The sequence below is a fragment of the Camelus ferus genome, chromosome 1, assembly GCF_009834535.1.
Source record: "Camelus ferus isolate YT-003-E chromosome 1, BCGSAC_Cfer_1.0, whole genome shotgun sequence".
In the NCBI taxonomy this organism is placed as follows: domain Eukaryota; kingdom Metazoa; phylum Chordata; class Mammalia; order Artiodactyla; family Camelidae; genus Camelus; species Camelus ferus.
This window is the reverse complement of record NC_045696.1, coordinates 60821604-60844240: the sequence shown is the minus strand read 5'-3', so window position 1 is coordinate 60844240 and position 22637 is coordinate 60821604. Positions and strand designations below refer to the sequence as shown.

At 37.6% G+C, this 22637-nt stretch overlaps 2 protein-coding genes across 7 annotated transcripts in view; one reads left to right on the top strand and one right to left on the bottom strand.

Moving 5' to 3' along the window:
- IQCG (IQ motif containing G) overlaps positions 1 to 19206 on the bottom strand; it is a 32644-nt gene extending 13438 nt beyond the window's left edge. For 2 of the 4 annotated variants that reach the window (XM_032481056.1, XM_014555321.2), the window contains exons 1-6: positions 19007 to 19206; positions 16717 to 16783; positions 15533 to 15800; positions 10962 to 11185; positions 8874 to 9002; positions 7024 to 7105 (exon numbers count right to left, since the gene is read on the bottom strand). In XM_032481056.1, the coding sequence (XP_032336947.1) occupies positions 7024 to 7105; positions 8874 to 9002; positions 10962 to 11185; positions 15533 to 15800; positions 16717 to 16724 (711 nt within the window). In that variant the 5' untranslated portion in view covers positions 16725 to 16783; positions 19007 to 19206. Of the gene's footprint in view, positions 1 to 7023; positions 7106 to 8873; positions 9003 to 10961; positions 13693 to 15532; positions 15801 to 16716; positions 16784 to 19006 lie in introns of those variants that run through there. The other 2 variants (XM_032481062.1, XM_032481074.1) reach the window with 2 other exon arrangements.
- Positions 19207 to 19306: 100 nt separating this feature from the next.
- RPL35A (ribosomal protein L35a) lies at positions 19307 to 22385 on the top strand. 3 transcript variants are annotated; one of them, XM_006180005.3, is made up of 5 exons: positions 19307 to 19416; positions 20230 to 20274; positions 20481 to 20633; positions 21508 to 21652; positions 22319 to 22385. In XM_006180005.3, exons 1-5 carry the CDS (start codon positions 19322 to 19324, stop codon positions 22340 to 22342), a joined length of 462 nt encoding a protein of 153 aa, XP_006180067.2. In that variant the 5' UTR covers positions 19307 to 19321; the 3' UTR covers positions 22343 to 22385. The 3 variants fall into 3 exon arrangements, with proteins under 3 accessions (XP_006180067.2, XP_032336989.1, XP_032337003.1); XM_032481098.1 differs by having other exon boundaries at positions 19315 to 19448; XM_032481112.1 differs by lacking the exon at positions 19307 to 19416 and adding an exon at positions 19542 to 19570.
- The last annotated feature ends 252 nt before the right edge of the window (positions 22386 to 22637 follow it).

Genomic DNA, 22637 nt, shown 5'->3' with positions numbered 1-22637 from the left:
TTTTCATCTGTCACCATACAGTTGACCCCCTTTACCCATTTCACACTCCCATCCCCTTCACCCTCTGGTAACCACTACTCTATTCTCTGTATCTATGTGTTTGGGTTTTGTTTTTTTTTTTCGGTTTGTTCATCTATTTTATTTTGTTTGTTTAAATTCCACATATGAGTGAAATTACATAGTATTTGTCTTTGTCTGACTTATTTCACTTAGCATAATGCTCTCAAGGGCCATCCATGTTGTTGCAAATGGCAAGATTTCATCTTTTTTATGGCTGGGCAGTATTCCATTGTATATATTACCATTGTCTATATATACCACATCTTTATCTACTCATCTGTTGATGGACACTTAGGTTGTTTCCATATCTTGTCTATATGAATAATGCTGTAATGAACATAGGGGTACATATATCTTTTTGAATTAGGGTTTTCTTGTTCTTTGGATAAATACCCAGAAGTAGAATCACTAGATCAAATGGTAGTTCTATTCGTAAATTTTTGAAGAATCTCCATGGTGTTTTCCATAGTGGCTGCGTCAATTTACATTCCCACCAACAGTACAAAGGGTTCCCTTTTCTCCATACCCTCGCCAACACTTGTTTTATCTTGCCCTTTTGATAATAAGTGCTTGGCAATTTTAAGATCTCAAAATTCACTTAAAAAATACTTACTCAGTATCAGGCATTGAACTAGACACTAGGTAAATAATAAAGATATAAATACAGATGGTCTTTGCCCCTATAGAGCTTACAATCTAGTGGGAAAGATGTGGTTAAAAGGAAACAAATATGTATAAACTTTTTTAAATGTGCAAAATGCTGTGAAAGAAAAGGGCAACAGGCTATGAGAGAAAATAACAACGGAGATCTGCATTGGATTGGATGGTCCAAAAACAGATTCTCTGACACCTAAAGGGTAAGTATGTCAGTCATATGAAAAGTGGGGTCAAGGGGAATTCTAAGAAAAAGGAAAAGTGTATGCTCAAGTCCTGAGGCAGAACTGACCCATGACTTTATGCTGATCTAGTTTCTTAAAGTAGTTGCCCTTACCTCATCCCACTGTGTCCAGCATGTATAAGAAACCTTTCCAGCGCTGGAGATGTCACTGAGGTATATAGCACTGGGGAGAGATTCTCAAAACAGGACACCAAAAAGGAGTTATTGCCCCATTGGGCCTAGGAATTCTCATTTCCCTTACATTTTGAATGCTAGACAACTGGAAATAAGAGATAGGGAGGGAGGGAAGGGGGAAAGAGAGAGAGAGAGAGAATTTTTTCTAAGTTAGAAGCCTGAGCCTTCAAGGAGAAGGTTGGCTGTTAAAAGAGTCCTTCACTTACTTCAGCTTTGCCATGATTATTGAGGTTAGATACAGTAACCATGAAGGATATGAATCCATCCCTACTCATTTTGACTGGTTATACAAGGAGCCAAAGGGCACAAAACTGGATGTCCTGGAACCCTAAAATCTTATGGCAACAGTGAGAGGGATCTTCCCAATGGTGCTCAATGATTTTGAGTGCAAACTCTTGTCTTTGACGGTTATACTGACCTACTATATTTTACTGATGGAGCAAGAGCATTTTGTGCCTTCTCCTTGGCAGGGGCTAATCATGGAAATTTGTTTCTTAGACCTGGGTTCACGTGAATGTCTAGACTGGATGGCCCTATCCTGGCCAGTTAGCTCAGTTGGTTAGAGCGTGGTGCTAATAGACTGGATGGCCCTAAGCCAACTATAACACTACTAAATCTTCATCCTTTTGTTCTTCATTCAGCAGCCCCACTGCCATCTATGGTCATTGACTGTACTTTGAAAAGCTCAGTGCTACCCTGGAAGTTTTGCATGATATTATAACATTCTTGAACTGCTCCACCCTTCCAGCCATACTTTTGTTTTTTCTCTGGCCCACACTATTGCTAATTTTTGCATGTTACCTGGCTGTTTTCTCCACTCAGCCCCTCAGCTTTCTGCATTCTTTGATGACTCTAATTTCCTTTTTTTGGCCAGATACAGAGAGAGAACCAAAGAGAACAGGTTGAGATGACTGTGATGATCTCTAGGCTCCAAAATGGATTAAATAATTAAATACAGGTATAGAAAACATGCTTGTTAAATTTGCAAGCAACTTAAACCTGATATTTGATATGTAAGAGACATCAGAATTCAAAATCCTGTTGATTATTTGAATATTGAACTGACTCCAAGAAGAAGCAAAGGTGAAACTAAAGTCCTAATTTTGGTTAGAAGAATCTTACAAGTTGAGGATTGTGAAGGCCTAACTTGTCTTCGACAGTTTCATTAGGAGATTACCCAGGTTCTAACATGAGTACCTGAGGTTAGGGTCCCACCGCTGGTTGCTGTAGTAGCAGCATCATAAAAAGGTGCCTGCCTTCCCCTGTGTTCTTTAGACTTCCCAGAGTCTTCCTTTCCCTGTGCTTCTTCAGGATTTGTCATCAAAATCTCCACAATCGTGACAGCATATTGCCATACAATACTGTGAAAAGCATTTGGAGTGCTTCCCCTTTGTTTAGATTACTGCAGTGTGTGGCACTGTATAGTGTTTATATAACAGGGGGAAAACTACCCCCATCCTCTCTTGTGGTTAGACATCCGTAATAGTGTGTACAGTTTTAGGCATCACATATAAGAAGGAGTTTACTCAGAAGAGATCATCCAAGACAGTGAAGTATGTGGGAATTTTATTACAAAAGGAAAGAAAAGAGGAAACTGGTATGATTGGAAAGGGAACAGTTCAAATAGCAATGAAAACAGTGGGTGGAATTCGAGCCTGGAACTTTAGAAGTTTGGATTTGACTATGCTTCCTCTGCATTTTAGAATGGGATACACTGTTTAGCTTAGAGTTTATTCATGGACTGTTACAGAATCATCCAGTATTCTTAGTCACAGACAGGCAGACAAATATAAATGTTAATTTAATACAGAACTGTATTATTTTCTGACTTTTGTCACTTTAATAGACCACATTTCCATTTTCCTTTTTCCATCCAACCAAAGAGGCAGCCTGAGGTATAAGATAAGTTCCAACTTCTCTAGTTTCTAATAATTCCAGGGACCAGTATTCTCTTCCCTACTTTGTGTTCAATTATGAAAACAGACACTACCAAGGGGAAGGGTACAGCTCAAGTGGTAGAGCACATGCTTAAGCATGCACGAGGTCCCGGGTTCAACCCCCAGTACCTCCTCCAAAAAAATAAATAAATAAGTAAAACTAATTACCTCCCCTGCAAAACAAACAAACAAACAAAACAGACACTACCATTAAAAGCCTTTGGCTCACAGTATTGTGGCAGCCATCAGAGCCTTATTAACTCTAATTGGCTAACTACTTCTTTCCATTACTAAATCATGCTAAATCATTTGAATCATCTCTGAATTCAAATAACAAGTCCAAAAGTCTAGCTCTGAAGGCAGTTTGGGGATTTGGAAGTAAAGTTTGGTCTGCTATGAAAACCCACAAATATGCTGCATCAGTCCACAGACTTTGATCATGAAGAAAGTTCCAGACACCACTGACAGGGTTAGAATGGTGGGTGATGGTGAAGGCAGATCTTTTCTTAGTGAGAATCTTAAAAGGAGTTCATACAACTGAAGATCTCGGGCCTATAACCCACTGTTTCTAGGCTGGATCTTTGTTGCCTGCTCAGAAGATGAAAAAACAGAATGCCACTTCAGTTCACTTATTACTATGACTTGATCATGATTTTACCATCACAGACTGTAAGCATTTTATATCCTCCTCTGTTTCTACGCTGTCACCAAAGAAGGCCATACATTTGTACAGAACAGTAGTACAGGCAGGAATCAGAGTAATCAGAGGCCCACACCAACAGCATTAAAACTAGATGCCTTCAACTTGGCACAGTGTAATTGCAGACCAGTGTTGTATAACCTTATAAACAGTGAACATGATGTAGTACCTTCTGTTTTCCATATGTACCATGCAAACAGTAGCATAAGAACAAAAGAGTGGTGTATCAGAGAAAGTATACTTTAAGGCAAAGAGTACTACCACACATAGGAATATTTTATAATAAGAGTCAATTCATCAAGAAGACTTAATAAAATCTTCAAACATGTTTTCCTGTTCCTTCTGCCTAAAACATTCTTCTCCTCCTCTTCGCCTGGATAACTTGTAGATATCTTCTAAGTTTCAGCTGAAATAGTTTCTACAGCAGTCCTTCCTTGACTAAGTTAAAGCTCCTTCCTCTATGCATCCATAGCCCCCTGTACTTCGCTCTAACATGTAACATACATGTCATTTTTTTAAACTCTGTGTATGTGTGAAAAAAAAGAGGTGCACAAAAATAAATGTATATCTCAGTTATCATAAACTAAACCCCCCAGAACAACCTCCCAGGATAAGAAACAGGATTGACATGAACTCCTCCTTACATCCTTTCTCAATCACTACTCTCACTCTTCCCCAAAACTATCTACTATCCTTAATTTTATAGTAATTTTCTATATAGTTTTATAATCTAAACATTTATCCTTAAATATTACAGTTTAGTTTTTTGAACTTTCTAAAAATGGAATCGTGCAGTATGTCTTTTTTTGTGCCTGGACTGTTTTGCTCTACATTAAACTTGTGATGTGGTAGCTATGGCTCATTGATTTTTTAACTTTAGTATTCTACTGAATATCATAATGTACGATAACCCTTTTGGTTTTTTCCGTTTATAGCTATCACAGATAATGCTTTTTTGATCACTTTTGTACATGCACACAGATTCGATTGAGTACAGCTGCTGGGGCATTGGGTATGCCTAGTAACTAATATGCTTTGTTAGACTTTTTCCAGAGTGGTAGTACCAATATAAATGCTCAGTATTAGTGGATTAGAGTTCTCATTATACCACATTGTCACCATTTGGTATTATAAATTAATACCAAATATAATATTAATATACCAAAAGTAGTTAACCTAATGGAAAGATAATTGTGTCTCCTTGTGGTTTCAATTTGCATTTCCCTGATGACAAATGAGCTTAAATATATATGTATATGTATGTGTGTGTGTCTGTGTGTGTGTGTATTCAATTTCTTTTTCTAAGTCTACTGCTGATGTATAGAAAAGATAAGTTAATTTTTATATATTGACCTTGGTTTTCTTTCTTTTTCCCCCCATTAGTTTCATGAAAATACTACTCTACTGTTATCTGACTTTGTATGCTGATATTTGGAAGTCTAATAGCAACCTGATATTTTTACTTTGTGACTGTGTCATTTTGCCTGGGGACTCAGTAAGAAGCTCATAAGGAAGTTGCTCCCTCATATTCCAGTGATCTCCACAGACACTTTCACACACACAGACCTGCCTGGCATCCTAATTCCTGGCATCATTTTCTGACCCACAGGTCTCTAGTATCCATGTACTTCCTGTCTTCTTGTTTTCCAACCTTGATTTGACCACTGGTTTTTTAGTAACTCTGGGGATTTAACTTGATTTCATCTTGATAGCTGTTTTTTTGTTCAAGATTTGTCTTAGATCTTCTAGTCTTGGTTTACCTATTCCTTTGCTAATGATCAAAATATGAGTGATATTCTACTTTTGTTTTACTGTGCCTGCATGTAACAGCTGAGACTGTAATCCAGGAAGGTAAGTTTCACAAGAAAGTGTTACCTGTTGTCTGGAAAATTTATTGTCAATAAATCTTTAAAGAAAGAGAAAAGTAGCTGTCATGGTAGCAGGGGGGTGTTAACTGGCAGAGTGCCAAAGCTGAGGTTTCTTCTGATACTATTTGGTTTGGTGCATTAAAAGGAAATTAATATAAGTATCTTCTTTTCTGTTTGTTTGTTGTTTTTGAGGGGAGAGGTAATTAGGTTTATTCATTTATTTATTTTTAGAGGAGGTACTGGGGATTGAACCTAGGACATTGTGCATGCTAAGTATGCACTCTACTGCTTGAGCTATACCCTCCCCCCCCTAAGTATCTTCTATTTTAACAGTCAAGGCATGCAAGAGAAATGTTTAAGTAATAGTAGAGCTTTTGAGGGGAAAAAAGCTAAGAAACTTCTGGAAAAGTCTATTCATTAGAGAGAAAACCTAAATGCACACCAGTTTTTATGAAGCTTTGGAGGGGTATGGCACAGAAATGGTTTTCAAAAAATGTAAGCTATAAACAAAGGTAATAGGGATAATAAGGTAAAATCAATACCAAATGTATTTTAAAAATGATAATAGAAAATAAGAAAAGATGTTAAGCAATTTGTTCAGAATACCTAAAGATAATGTCTCAGAAGAAAGGCTTTTTCAGACAATATTTTCCAAATATATTTTTCAAATATTCCTCCAACTTCTATGTAGGGAGTAATAAAGATTCCCTAATCTGAAGCATACATTTGTCCAAATAACTAGGCGGTGAAAAGCTGTTATTAGGCTATACTTTGTAACTTTCTAAACTGCTAATAGTGTTAGTTATCCTAATAGTACTAATTTCTAACTGCTTACATTGTAGCCCAAACATTATTTTGCAAGTCGCTTAAAATTTAGGATGCATTTTCTTATAGAAGTAAATTGGATATAAAGTTAGGTTGTAAAGACCATAAAAACTCAGTAAATCCACTCTGTACTTCAAATACAATACAAATGACATTATTAACCCTAACCATCCCATATAAGGAGGTTTGTAATGTGCTTAACGTCCTACCTAGGACTACAGCCTCCCATCTGGGATCTCGGCACGTGGGAGGCTGCCTGAGACAAGGTCTCCTGAAGGGAAGGGGTGGGCGATGTGGCTGGATGGGTTGGGAGGGATAAGAACAGACTAAGAACTCCAGAGGGTTGGAGTCTCCCAGAGTTCTATTCTGGACATATTTGTATATTCCAGGCCAAATATCTAGTTACTCTCCTTATATTTTCAATAGTAAAGGTACCCTAGGATAAACAACAATTTCTTATACATAACTTTTTTTTTTTTTTTTTTGGTGGAAAAGAATGACTTCTATTTAGTTGTTTTGTTTTAGCTCAGTAACTTTTGGTGTTGCCCAGATAATTCTTACCTGTACTTCAACTTGCCGTTCTTTTTTGACATTAAGTAGCTGTTTTTGAAGAGCTTTTATCTTTTTCCTTCCACTTTCCTCCCTAGAAGAATAAGAATAATGGGTGTTTAGATCAGTGCTTCTCAAAATTCAGTGTGCACAAGGATGTCCTCAAGGTTAAAAAATGATTCCTGGGTTCTACCCCAGAGATCCTGATCCAGTCAGTCTGGGATGGACCCTGGAATCTGCATCTCTAACAAGTTCCCAGGTGATGCTAATGGTGCTGGTCCGTGGAGCACACTTTCTGTAACTTTAAAAAAGACTGATTTGTTTTAGCAAATTGGAGGAGGATTTTCTGGCTTATTGGTGTTGTATCTAAAATAGCTGCTGCTGAAAAAGCTAAGAGGAAGAGAAAAAGGAATGGGCAAAAGAGGAATCCTTGCTATTCTGAGCACCTCTCAATAACTTCATGAAGCAGTCTCCACCATTACCCCTATTTTACAGATGAGGAAAATGTGCGTGGAGACCGGCAGTAACTTGCTGTGGAGGATGTGAGAACGTGCCTCATAGGCCTCCAACTACAGGGAATGTAAGCAAACAAGGGTCCCAGCTCTAGGCTCTGAACTTCTTCACTGTGTATGCTCTGAGGCCACACTTCCCACTCACAGATCCCAGCCAGTTTTTGAGTGCAACAGTGATAAGGCAGTCCCTTCCTGGGAGATCCGGGACTTCCCTGGTGATTGACTTCGGCTCAAGGGCTCCCTGATGACCTTGCCAAACCATCCTTAGACTGCAGGGCAGTCTCTTCCACCCATCCTTCCCTCTCCTTCACTTAAGGTCAGTCCAGCAGTGAGTCCAAAGGCTCCCTCCCCATTTTCTCTCACAGAGGTGTTTCCCTGATAAAATCTTTGCCTTGATAATCTCATCTTGGCATCTATCTCTCAGAAGACAGACTATCACACTTGCCATGGCCGCACAAATAGTAAATGGCAGAGGAGCATTCAAACTCAGTACTGTCTGAATGGGAACTTAACTACTTAATGTTGTTTCTGTTTGCTCTCAGAAACAGATTGCTGCTTATCTCCAGCAATCCATTATTTAGGTTTAAAATGAAGTAACAGAAGACTGCAAGAAAAAACAAAATGAGAACTGTCTTGGCTCGGCCTGCTATTAAAAAAATATCATAGATTGGGTGGCTTATAAACAAAGAAACTGATTTCTCACACTTCTGGAGGCTGTGAAGATCCAGGTGCTAGCAGATTCAGTGTCTGGTAAGGACTTGCTTCTTGGTTCACAAATGGCCATTTTCATTGTGTCTTTACATGACAGAAGGGGAGCGGGGGCTTTCCTGGTTCTCTCTTATAAGGGCACTAATCCCATTGGCAAGAGCTCCACCTTCAAGACCTTCCAAAGGTCCCACCTCCTAATACTGTCACATTGGGGGTTAGGATTTTAAAAAATTAAGGTTGTGGAGGGAGGGGGCACAAATATTCAGTCTATAGCAACAACAACAACAAAAAAAACCTTATCACTAAATTGCAGCTAGAGAAATATTGCTACTCAGGAATTTTTAGAAAACATGAATTTAACTAGAATCTTGAGATTGTCATTGCCAAAACACAACTATAGATTATACACTACCCAATTGTAGTACATATATTGTACTTTATATATTGTAGACACAAACAACTGAAGCCCAGAAATTGAGTTACTGTTCCCGCAGAGCTAGGAATAGAACCCAAATTTCTGACTTCTAGTTATCTTCCCTAGAAAACACAAACTTGATTTGCTTTAGAAATTAAAGACTTCCAGTGAGAGTTTTACAGCACTTTAAAATACAACAAAGCAAATAAACCTAAAATTACTCTGACCTGGCAATGATATCATAGAAATGCATTTTGTTTTCCCTCTCTTTGCCCAAAGCTTTCAGAAGATTGATGAAAGTGCCTGAATTTTGCAACTCCTGCATGGTCTCAGTGATTACATCACTGAAAAATTGCCTATAAGGAGAAACAAAAAGGTTGAATCAATAACATATATTTCCATGTATTCACAAAGGGCTACAGAAGTCATACAAGACCCAGTAGGAACATCATAACTAAGTTGGAATTATTCTTGATGCAAAAATAAGTTTAGTATTAGAAAATCTGTTAATGGAATTCATCAAATTAATAAAGACAAAAGGCTAAAAAAAAAAAAGCCATATGATCATCACATCATTTAAAAACAAACAAGAAAAACTCTTAGCAAACTAGAAATAAAAAGAGAAATTCCTAACCTGAAAAAAGTTTACATACCAAGGACTAACAGACCTGGAATATACAGTATGAAACTATGGGTACAACATTTAAGAACATGTAAAACTATATGTACTGTTTAAATAAAACAGTATATAGCTAATAAAAGTATCACAGCATGCAAGAGAATAATAAACAACAAATTCAAAAAAAATCTTTGTGGGAAGAGTGAGGGGACAAGGATCAGAGGCTTCAATTATATCTAAAGTATTTTATTTGGGGAAAATAAGCTCTAAAGCAATCATGGTAAAATGTTGAGATTTGGTGGTTACATACATAAATATTCATTATTTTATTCTTTATATTTTTCTTTTTTTGAAATATTTCATAATATTGAAAAAGTTAAATCACTTAATTTTTTTTTTTCTTTAAGAGCTAATACAACACATTTTAGAGATGAGTAAACCCAGGCTCAGGAAGGTTAAATGACTTGCCCAAGGTCACAAAACCAGTTTGAGAAAGAGCTAGAACTATTTAATCCAGGTTTCCTGACCCCTAGTCCTTTACTCTTTATGTATTCTCCTAGGTAGAGAGAATTTTTAAAACTGCTACTTAAATGTTTTGATATGGAATCAGCAAGAATTACACTTTACTATTTTACGTAATAATTTATTTCCAATGGTTCACACAAAAAGATTCAATAACTATATTAAGAAAAAAGTACAATGAAGTCAAGAGATCAATTGATAAAATATGATCCAACATACTGGGAATGAAAGGACATTAACTAGATTGGACAGTTTATAAACAGGACCCTGTTCTATCATGTATGCAAATCTGGGTTAGATTGATTTTAACAAGAGATATTGCCCTTCTGGTGAGGGTCTAAAGCAGAGGTAAGCAGACAAATAGTATATGTTTTTGGTTTTGCAGATCATAAACTCTGTTGCAACTACTCGAGTCTACTGTTGCAGCATGAAAGCAGTCATAGACGATATGTAAACAAATGGGCAATGCTGTATTCAATAAAACTTTTATTTTCAAAAATAGACTACAGGCTGGATCTGGCTAGTGGCTCTGGATAATTGCTATAAACTCTTATTTTCCAAGAATTCTTACCATAAGGGTATATCCTCTTTTAAACTTTAACAGACTTTGTCAGCAAGCCAGGTGACAACAAAAAACTGAATAATGAGACAATGCAAATTAAGATTGCCTTTAAGAAGCCTTTAGGATTAAAACATAGTTTAAAATTTGGCTACTCTGGTGGTATCTATCCCTTATTAATGGAGAAAGCATCATAATAGCTACCAATTTGTGCCAGGCACTTGGCTGAAGACATCTTACTAATCCTCACACTAATGTTGCAAAGTTACTATTATTTTCATTTTTAAAAATTGGAAACAAAGAGGGCTGCTGGGTATAGCTCAGTGGTAGAGGGCATGCTTAGCACGAAAGATGTACTGGGTTTAATCCCCAGTACCTCCATTAAAAAAAAAAAAAAGGAAACAAAGTCTCAGTAACTTGCCCAATCATGTAGCCACCATACTTTCAATTATACCACTCTTGCCCTGGGCAATCTTTGGCTAATCCTATTATCAGCAGTCACTTGGATACAATGACCAATCTATGAGAGAAGAGAGCAGTCAGCCACTCTTGCATCCACTCTTCATCCATCTAGAGATACATTATCACATTTCCAAGTATGCTCTCCTTCCTTACCTATCAATTTGAATTTTCTTCAGTGTCTCTGTACTCATTATGATCTGCCCTGTAGGTCTTCTGAAGATAAGATCTTGCACTTTGTTAAATTGGCCTCCTTGTCTGATTTCTGGCAACTTGAGTTCTTCTTTATGTAAGAATGGATTGGGTACTTTTGAGGTTTTTGAGACAACTGGAAGTTTTTCTAAGTTTTTTACTTCTAAATGCATTTCTTTGTTATTCTTCTAAAAACAATAAATGATGTTTTACATTAAGACAGTTTTAAAAAGTAAAGAAACAACGCTATATGAGGGCCTCTGCCTACATTTTGAACCCAATCTTCTCCCTCTTGTAATATTACTACCACAAAATTACCCTTTTCTTCAGCCATATCAAACTACATGCCCTGCTGTTTTGTGTCTTCTTGCCTTTAGACAACATCCCCTCCATCATTCCCCAACATGGTAGACTTTAAGACTATGACTAAAGGTAAAAATCTCTGTGAAACATCTCTATTAGCAGACATTTACCATCTGTAATTATTTGTAAAAATATCACCATTAGATTGTAAACTCTATGAAGGAAGGGACTGTCTCTTAGAGATCTTGGTTCACCTTAAATTCTTTCTGCAACAAAACTGGATAGTAAATCAATGTGACCACCTTTATAATCCCATTGGAAAACGTCTATAGTATAGTAAAGATTCAAATGTTCATTGAACACATGAATTTGAAATATAGTCATTCCTTGGTATCTGTGGGGGATTGGTTCCAGAATTCCCCCTAACCCTCAAGGAGACCAAAATCCACAGACGCCCAAGTCCCTTATATAAAATGGCATAGTATTTGCATATAATATACACATCCTCTCCTATACTTCTCTAGATTACTTATACTACCTAATACAATGTAAATACTATGTAAATAGCTCCAAGCATACAGCAAATTCAAGTTTTGCCTTTTGGAAATTTCTAGAATTTTTTTTTGGAATATTTTCAATCCACAGTTGTTTGAATCTACAGATGTGGAACCTGCAGATACGAGAGACCCTTATATAAAGAATGAAAGGAGAATCATACCAAAGAGTAGGAGCTAATAGTATATTTAGTGGGGTGGTATAGATTTTGAAGTTCATGTGGGGAAAAGCCAAAATAATTAATTTTTTCAGACCCAAACTTGAATAGTAAGGAGTAAGCATTATCATAGGAACAGGATATGTCTTTTTAATTTATGATTCCTATTTAATCTGTGGCTAAAATCTTGAGCCAATGGGAAGCCATATAACACAGTGATTATGCTATGCAAATAGACTCTGAAGCCAGACTTCCTTGTTTAAATCCTGGCCCTAGCTGTTACTAAGCCACATTGACTTTAGGCAACTAACATTTCTATGCCTCCATTTTCCCATTGCCCTCATGTATTTATTATGAGGATTAAATAAATAAATAAAGCATTTAGAACAGCACACAAAGCTATGTAAGTTCTTCATTTTATATAATTTCTGAAATTCTTGTGCCGATCCTATGCACAGAAGAAAAGTTTACATGCATATTGCTATATAAAGCCTAGGTCTTCCTTAGCCAAACTTCAATTAGCCCAGACATGTTAAAAAACTATCCATATAGGTTAATAAACACAGACCTAATAGTATTTTTCCTTATATCAACAGTAAGCAAAGATTCAGATCTGGGGAAAACATTCATAAGGCAAGTACAAAACAAAATGCTGCCTTAAATAAGAACTAAATTTTAAAATACTTCTTTAAATTAAAATTGGTATGATCGACTACAAAGAGAACAGAAGCCATAGAATTTCAACAATTAAACTGAAACTTAAGTTTAAGTATGTGGTTGGTTATTACTTTAGATGTTGTCTAGGGAAGGAATGAGAAATGTAAGGCCTGAAAAGGTTGGTTTTCCTGACTGCCATGAGCATTGTTCCTCTACCTTTGTGCTTGGGCATCTGGAAAAGGAAGCAAATGTGTCTAACAGCCCGATTTCTATTACTAGAAATAAATACAAAATTTTAGAAGAGAACTTAAAGGAACTAGCTAAATATTCTAGTCCATTCACTCCCTTGTATGGTAGGGTATTAAACCCTAAGGGAAAAGATAAGAACAACAGTATACTCTACAAGGGAATTCTTCCAAACTTTGGATCAATTACTCCCACTTCTGGCAGAACTTGGTACATAAGTATATTTTTCATCGTTCCATCCCATGATTCTACTAAATGAAGATCTATTTGGAACTATCTTTAACTATAAAAATGGCTGTGTCTCTGTCGTCTCCGTCACCAACATGCCACCCAGACTAAGGAAGACACGGAAACTTAGGGGCACGTGAGCCACAGCCACCCCCCCAACCCCCGCATCATAAACACCGGAAGCACCTGGGAGGCGTGCCGGTGGCCTGCGTCACCACAGCACAAACATCAGCATCACCTCGGACACTTTGGGGAAATTAGTAAGAAGCATCACCCCTTAAAGAAACAGAGCTTCTGCCCAACTGTCAACCTTGACAAACTGTGGACCCTGGTCAGGGAGCAATCACGGCTGACTGCAGCCAAGAACCAGACTGGAGCGGCTCCTATCTTTGACGTGGTGTGATCGACATCCTACAAAGTTCTAGGGAAGGTGAAGCGTCCAGGACAGCCAATTATCATGTAAGACCAGATTCTTCAGCAGGAGAGCTGAGCCAATTAAGGGTGTGGGTGAAGCCACGTGGTGGGAGATTCATTAAATGTTATCAAGTGCTTTTCAGAAAAAAGAAAAAAGAAAAAAGGCTGTTAAAGAGGGATAATGCTAACTAAACTGTGATCTCAAGGTGGTTGTTATGTGTTATTTGTTATGTGAAGCTTTTGGGGAGAGAAAACATCCACATATATACTATGCCCTGTAGGGCAATGGTATTGTAAAAATTCATGAGTTAGAACAACTATAGTACTATAATGTAAAAAATAAAAAATTATTTTAAGAGATTCAAAATTTTTAAAAGTTATAGAACTAACATTGAGAAAGGGGCTTCTAAGCTGCTATTAATCAAAATAAGAGTGCAAGCCTTTACTATTTATATGCTTCTATAAAATCATAAGCAGGGCATCTGTTAACTCAGAAATTTTTGGGGGTGAAGATCACTACCATAAACCAGAATAAAACTGCAAAAGTTTTGTTCTTTTAGTTAAGGAGTGGTGACCACTGCTGAATGCTGTTTATAAATTTGGGTTTTTCATTCTCTGTCGAGTTTCTATAATGGCAAGTTACCCTTTTTTAAGCCTGACAGTAAATATCATTGATAAAATTTTACCTTGTTAACTGAGTATCTTCCCTTTTTATTTTTGAATCTTACTGAAGACGACAATAGGAATGAAACACTAGTGTCTTCTGTACTATTTGTTAACTAGCTTAATTTAAGAATTATACTCATTTCAAATGCATTGGAAGGCTTAGTTCTTGGGTTTCCAATATCTTTGCTTTTCATAAGTTAATGAGGAAATTAATTTGTTGTAAGATTCCTATAATACCCATTAATATTTTAAAACTACCCCTGAACTCATAGAACATTAGCATTGGAAGGGACCATATAGATCATTCAGTTAAAACTCCATCACAACTTACAAATGAGAAAACTAAGACCGTGAAAGTGAAATGAATTGCTCACAGCACACAACTAAAACCATAAAGGTCTCCTAAATCCAAATACAGTTTTCTATTAAAATTTTGTATAAGCTTTTAAAACTTTAATAAAAGCTTTATGAACCCAGGTTATACAAATAGTAATAGTAATAATAATAATTTTAAATTGTAAAGGGCAATTAAAGGCAAATTTAATTTCTGTTCACAATAAATATGGATTTCTTTTGTTAGGCATGAAAAGCAATTTATGCTCTCATTTATTTAGCAATTTTCATTTATCATAGAATCAGAAATAAGAATATCTTTTGTACAAATTGTATAATTTTGTTAAACTTAATAAATACGTATTTGTATTTATAAATTTTCTATTTTATATCTACAACTTAAGTTACTAAAATTTGTAAGAGGTTAAGGATTTATAAAGATTTTGCTAATCACCAAGTTGAGTTTTTAATAGCTCAGTGGTGCTTTGAGGAGTCCATAACATCATTGAAGATGTCATGGCTGACATGATGATGTGGCTGGATAATCAAAAAGGTAGGTTACAACATATTTAGCAACAACAAAGTCATTTTAGATGAAAGCAACATTGAGAGGGTCCAGTTGAATTTCCTTCCCCTACTGTTCAGTTAGCTTTTAGCAGCTGAGAAATACAAAGTGAGACAACTCAATTACTCTTCTGATCTCCTCAGTATATATGTAGTATTTATACTGATTTATCTATAGGCCTTTTTGAATAATGCCAATGTAGTGGAAGAAAAAGATATTCTGACTGGTAACATACCTTGAGCTATAGTTCACTCCATTAACTGAGAGTACATATCTCAGATAATTACTGTAGCCCTTCATCTGATATGAAGGTGCCATTTCCCAAGTTAAGTGTAATGGCATATGTACTGAAAATGATGGAGAAATAAAAAGGAAAGAAAGAAAAAATTAAATGATGGCTAGTGTATATACCATGTTGATGCTTTGTCTCTTTTCATACTGAACTGTAATGATATAGTTTAGAATAGAGAGCTGATCTATGGTGTCCTCCAGAACTGCAGAGATCCTTAGCACATCTAGGATGGAGAGTGGCTTTGTGATTTCTGGGATGATTTCTATGTCTGTTTCTCTGGCTGTCTCTTCATGTTCTTCTGTAGCAGTAGGTGGTTCACCTGTTACTGACAATGTCACCTCAGATTGCCAGACTTTTGGAGGAAGATTTGAGGCTTCCAGTTGGCCTCTAAAGAAAGAATAAAGAAAAAAAATAAGTCAGCTACCAAATGTTTAAAAATTACTTAAACTCAAAAGCACAGACAGCATGTGCATTGGCTCCTGAGAAGTCCATGTTGTCATATAATACAACCACAATAAGGAACAAAAGTAGTTTGCTTGTTTGTATATGTTTCTGCTAAATACTTCCCAGGGACATTCTGACCTCCCAAAGGCCAGCAACTTACTAGTTTAATAAAGATATGTAGCCCAGGATATTTGGCCATGCTTAACCCACTTGAGCTTGAGCCAAAATAAACTTTTTTCTAGCAACATCTTTAGATACTAAAGAAAATTTTTTCATGATTAGTGAAAAATGGAATGTAGTAGCCACTCTCCAAGGTGGCCCACATGATTCTCACCTTCTTGTATTCATACCCTTTTGTAGTCTTACACACATTGAATAGGACTAACCTATGTAACCAAAAGGATACTGTGGTTTCTAAGGCTAGGTGATTTTGATACACTAAAGCTTCTCCATTACTCCCTCATATCTCTCACTCTGTGGGAAGCCAGCTGCCTGTCACAAGGATACTTAAGAAGCCCTGTGAAGAGGTTCATGAGGGTGAGGAACTAAGGCCCCTCGTCAACAGTCAGCATCAATTTGCCAGTTCTGTAAATGAGCCATCATGGAAGTGGACCCTCTAACCCCAGTGAAGTCTTCAGATGATTGCAGCCCTGGCCAGCTTCAACTTATGAGAGACTCCAAAACAGAACCATCCAATTAATCTGCTCCCAAATTCCTGACCCACAAAACTGTAAAATGATAAATGCTTATAATTTGTCACTAAGTTACACAGCCACAGGTAAATAATATACAGAAATTTAACATAAGGCATTATATATATATATACATATATATAAAATAAATTAGAATATGAACATACTCTTCCATTCTTCTTTAGTTTTTTAAATCTCCATGGTACATTTATAATTTCACAATAATGCAATCACCTAAAGTGGGAAGAAAACATTGAGATTAGTTCAAGGGAGAGTTGAATGACATTCTATAACGTTTCATTAAGAGAAGATGAAAGTGGGGGAGAGTATAGCTCAGTGGTAGAGTGCTTGCCTAGCATGCATGAGGTTCTGGGTCCAATCCCCAGTACCTCCATTAAGATAGATAAATAAACCTAATTACCTCCCCCCACCAAAAAAATGTTTTTCTAAAAAAGGAGAAAATGAAAGAATTTCAAGAGCTATGGTTTGTCCCCTCTTTTTGCTTAGCAGAGCAGTCCCAGAGACGGAAGAACCATTGCCCTCATGCGGCACGGGTCTGTTAAGCAGTCAGCTCAATTACTGGCAGATAAATGCAATCTTCAAGCTTCTTCTTAAGGTAAATTAATGTCTAACCTGGCTTTTTAAATGCATTCTGAGTATTAATTGGTAATCTTTATAAAACAGATTTACTTTTCTGTTATTCCAATTACTAAAATAATTATGTAGGTTGCCCTATACCCCGATCTGCCAGGTAACAGAATTTCTTGTACCCAGACATAGAAAAACAACTGAGATTGCACTTAGAAAAACTGTATTTATCCTGAAAATCAACATAATACTGCTATCAAGATGTTACCCCTCCCCAGTAAAACAAAGTCCTTTCTGCTTACATAAGCTTTACAGTGAGAACACCCTATGGAGAATTTTGTTCTATATTGAATGAACAGTGAGTGGTAAGTTTCCAGTGTGATTTTTGTCCACAATAAAGTGATCCTGAGGAGGGTAGTACAAGTTTGTCTCATTCAACAAACATCTTGTATGCAAAAATTAAACTTTAGGTAAACTGAAAAAAAGATACTCCAAACTAGCCAAATTTTCTGGTACAAGAGCAATCATAGGAGGAAGTGGTGTGGGGTTAAGATTTTGTTCTTTTGCTGTGTTGTTGTTTATTTTCCATTTTTAGGCTTGGGGCATAGGTAAATGTGTGTCAGATAGGTAAGACAGGGCTATGCTTATGCAGAATCCAGAGCTTTCTGGCTTCTCATTCCTCAATACCAGAAACTCAGGAGTCATTTCTGCTTCCTCCTTTATCCTGACATCAGCATTCCCCCAGTTCAAACGATCGCCAAGTCCTGTGGATTCTACCTTCTATTTCCATATCCCCCAACACCATGCTGGATCGAGCTGTTGTTCCTTGCTTGGACTAATAGCCTCCAAATAAAAATGCTCTTTATTAAATGAAGGACTCATCTTTTAAAATTGAAAATCTCATCATGTCTCTCCTTAGAACCCTTCAGTGGTTTCCTTAGAGCAAAAACTAAAATTCTTAACTTGGACCGTAGGGCCTGCATGATCTGGGCTCCTCTGTTCCTCTCCAGATCCATCTGGCAATGCGTTTTTATTGCTCTCCTAACTGCAGCTTCAGTGGGCTTTTTTCTTCTATGGAATCATGCTCCCTTTCAACTCAGGGTCTTTGCTTATGCTATTCCTTCAACTTGAACCACTCTACCCCTCACCTTTTCACCTTGCAGGGTCCCACTGATCCATCAGGTCCCAAGTTAAATCAGTGGCATTTTGTTAGGTATCTGCCATTTGCCCCATCTGGGGACAATCTCCACAGAGAACATTTTTCCTCACATCACCTAATGTGCCATATATTTTACTCACTGTCTCACTCTCCTTACTAGGATGTAAGCTCCATAAGGACAGAGATTTGTTGTTTTGTTTACTGCGGCGTCCTCCAAGACAAGAACTATGCTCGGTACATGGTACTCATTCAACAAATTATTTATTGGGAAAAAAAATGAATGAATATAATAGGGCAACCCAAATAAATGTGCATTAATTAGGAAATGTAAATCTCTGACGTCCACTAATCTATCCCATTCTAGTCTACAAGGATTTACTGAACACCTATTACAGGTGGGCACGGTGGTCAGCGCGCTCCGAGAGTTTGGCAGCTGAATGAGTTCTCCTTAAAAGGCAACAGGCCTTTTCAGGGCAGTGCTTTTCACCCTCGGAATCAAATGAAGAATGGAGGTAAGAACTTAAGCCATTTCTTGAAATAAAGGAATGCGGGGCGGGGGAAGAGGGGAGGTAAAGAGAAGGAAAAGTTCCCTCCTCCTGCCTTCGTAATTGCGGCCTTTCTCCTCCTGGCTAGGATGCGAGAGTCTCTTTTCACTCTACTCCTGTGTGGTAAAGAGTAAAGATCTGTGTGGTAAAGAGTAAAGATACTCCCTTGTTGGCGAATCAAATCTCGGGTACCCGAAGCGGGGGACGTCCTCCAGTCCGGCTTCACTTTTCCACCTGCAGCACGCGACGGCGCGGGAACCAAGCTAAAGTGTTTCTGTGGCAACGCACAACTTCAAGGACCTGTTCTTTTCCTTTAGCTGTCTACAAATTTGCCTCCCTCTGTCCCAAAATATTACATGTTGCAGCTTACGAAGATAAAATAACTTAGGGAAAGAATGGTACAAGTGCTCTTGAACGTTGCTTATTTCAGTCAGAAGACGATGTCTCAGGCTTTATTTTTTTTTTTGGCGATCGCGGAAGATGACTAAATGGGGGCGGGACGGGGAGCTGTTTACCCACAAGGCCGCGCGGCAGGGCCTCGCCTTTCTCTTTCAGCCATCTTGGAGACTGTGGAGGTGAGTGGGGCTCCAGCTGCCGAACTTTGGGGGTAAATAATTAGGTTGGATTCGATTCTGTTCCTCGGCGAGGCACTGGTGCGGCTCCGAGGCTCTACCAGCTAATGATTTCTAGGGACTTCAGCAACAGGGAGGACAGGATGGAGGCGATACGGTACTGATGGTGCTGGTCCCCTGATCGCCTAGATCCGGTGCTGCTGCAATAGAAGTTGGTTCCCGGGCCCCAGGGGAGGGAAGTAGATGCATTTTGTCTGGCAGCAGTTCCCCTTCTGAAGCAGTGGCTCTTTTAGGCAAGGTTCATTGTCCATTTACTCCTACTCCAAACCTGGTTTGGCTTGTTCCCAGTCTTTCCTTAGCTTTTCTTTTGCGTTCAGTGCTTAAAACTTACTTTCTGTGTGCTTTTGACTCCTTTTTTTGGCTGATCATGGATGGCATGAATTATTTTTAAGGCTTCCTTTGGGATTTCTAGGAGTTACTTCTTTTGGTGTGGAGTCTTTTGTTTTTGATAGACTTAATTTTTTTAGAATTGTCTTAGATTTACAGCAGAATTGAGCAGAAAATACAGAGCTCCAACATAGCCCTCCCCACCCACATATACATACTTCCCTACTCTCATTCTCCCTCATCCATGTAGCATATTTGGTTCAGTCAGTGATTTTAGTGTGGAGCCTTGCCACTTTTTGTTTTTGTCTTCATTTTGGAGTTTGCTTAGCTATCAGGCAGTCTCTGAATTTGGGGTGCTTTTCCGGAGGAGACTACGTGGGAAATGCACTTTGCAAGGTTTTAAACTGATTATTTTTGTTTGTTTTAAAGGCCTGCTGGGAACAGGACTTCCAAAACGATAAATATGTCTGGAAGGTATGCATTTTAAATATCATTGCTTTGTATTTGTAGTTTATTAGGCATGAACCTAAATGTGAGCTTAAAATTGGTGGGGGGAAAATTAGATGTTTCCTATAGGTAATTTGGGTAGGGGCCATTACTAGTGAAACCATACCTGTGGTTTGTTGAAGTTAAATGAGATCTTTTTAACAGCTTATGGTTAACAATACATTTTGTTTTAGGCTGTGGTCCAAGGCCATTTTTGCTGGCTATAAGAGGGGTCTCCGGAACCAGAGGGAACACACAGCTCTTCTTAAAATTGAAGGTGTTTATGCTCGAGATGAAACTGAATTCTATCTGGGCAAGAGATGTGCTTATGTGTACAAAGCAAAGAAGTAAGTTTATTAGTATTATGCATTTTGAGTTTTTACTTAATTTGTCTCGTTTGAAGTTGATAAAGTGGTACTGTTGTGGCTTCTACTTTGGGATTTTAAGGAACTTCATGGGTGGTAGTAGATGTAGGTGTCTTCTGCACTTAGAAAAATTAGAGCTGTGAATTGTTTCAGGGAAGGAGTCAACTCATATTATGATCTTAAAGTTTTATAGAGCATTTTTCATGATCTTTAATTCATTTTGTTGATGTCTTAAAATTATGTTTTATATACATGCTTAAAGATGTTACATCTCAAAAACATTGATTCTTAATCTTGGGTTCTTAGGCCCATTCCAGATCAATTAAAATCTCTGGGGTAGAGGCAAGGGGGATGGGAGGGGGGTGGAAGAAATGGGTGGGCTGTGTTTATTTAAATTGTTTTTATCTTTAGGGGCATGCTTCCACCCCACCCTACCCTCCTCTTGCAACCAAAGTGATTCTTTAAAATTGGAAGTCAAATCATCTCAAACACCAACTGTTCCCCATCTCATTTAGTAAAAGCCAAGTCATTAAGGAGCTTCTAAGACTGCATTCAGGGCTCCCTGTTTCTACTCTTAACTTGGCTACATCATCTCATGGTATCTTACAAGTCTTTCCACAGGCCAGGGACACAACCTCAGGTTTTTAACACATACTGTTCCTGTAACTTCCAATCTTTTTTCCAATATTAGCCTTCTTAGTAAGGCCTTCCCTGGCTATTTAATATTGCAAACAAATTCCTCTCCCTACACTCAACATCCTCACTTTTCTTGTCCCTAAGAGTCACCTTGATTTTGTATCACACTATAATGGTTGCCTGGGTTCTCATGCCTTTTTCAATCCTCCTTTAAAATCAGCAACACAGTAACTCCTGGTGGAAAACCGAACAAAACCAGAGTAATCTGGGGAAAGGTAACTCGTGCTCATGGAAACAGTGGCATGGTTCGTGCCAAATTCCGAAGCAATCTTCCTGCTAAGGCTATTGGACACAGGATCCGTGTGGTAAGTACAGTTATTAGCAGTATGATACCTTGTTGAATCAAAGCTCAAGGGGTTTGGCTTTGGCCACTGAAGACTTATTTATTGAGTACTGAAGTAATTGCTAGAAAATAAAAATTCAGCATTTTCCTGGCATAATTCTGAGTGTTTCCCATCTCTTCATCATCACAGTCTTGTTTGAATTGGTATTAGTATTTTATAGACGAAAACTGGTGTTTGTGTTTTTAGCTGCTAGGACTTGGACCCAAGTCTTTTAATTCTGTGATTTTTCTAAAATAGCTCCTGTTTCCTTCAGTTAGAATCCCTTTTTAGTATGACTATATCCTTTAGGTGAGGTCATGGGGTATTTCTGAACCCTGCTTAGCAGTTGAGATTTCTCATCAAAGGAGTTTTTTTGTTTGTTTGTTTGTTTGTTTTTAACTGTCATTAGAGGAAGCAACATTAAATGGACTTTCAGTGTTCCCAGTACTGGTTCTGGGACATTGACCTAGACATTCACCTAGAAACTGAAGGCTATAAAAATTTAGTTCTCTCCCTAGGATGTAAGTCATTGGATATTTTTCAGAGATGGGTAATGAGACAATGGAAGGTTTATTCATGTTGGGGTACTTGGTAACAGTTTGTATATAACATGCACCTAATGACATTGTGTTCTTTTCCCCTCCCCAGATGCTGTACCCCTCAAGGATTTAAACTTATTGAAAAGAAAATAAAAGTGTGAATTTGTTCTCTTGTATTTTTGTTAAGTGGCTTAAAATTTTCTTTCCTGCAAATTCATTTGCTAAGTGCTTAAATGTTGGTGGTTATCCGAGATTTTCAGAGAACAAGGAAGCCTAGAGAATTACAGAGATTGAGACAACAGGAGAGTTTTGATGATGATGGGATGTATCTTAATATAAGGCTTTAAATGGTGAGGGGAAGGTTACAAGTAAGCTATAGTTGGGAACAGTGGAAAGGAGTATCTTGGAAGGTTTAGAGTGATAAAGCA

Bases quoted from the DNA above. Each gene is read 5' to 3' on its own strand.
- RPL35A (XM_032481098.1), top strand. From the start codon at position 19,330: ATGGGGGCGGGACGGGGAGCTGTTTACCCACAAGGCCGCGCGGCAGGG. The intron at 19,449-20,229 runs GTAAATAATTAG...TTTGTTTTAAAG, and splicing joins CCAGCTGCCGAACTTTGGGG to GCCTGCTGGGAACAGGACTT. The intron at 20,275-20,480 runs GTATGCATTTTA...ATTTTGTTTTAG, and splicing joins ACGATAAATATGTCTGGAAG to GCTGTGGTCCAAGGCCATTT.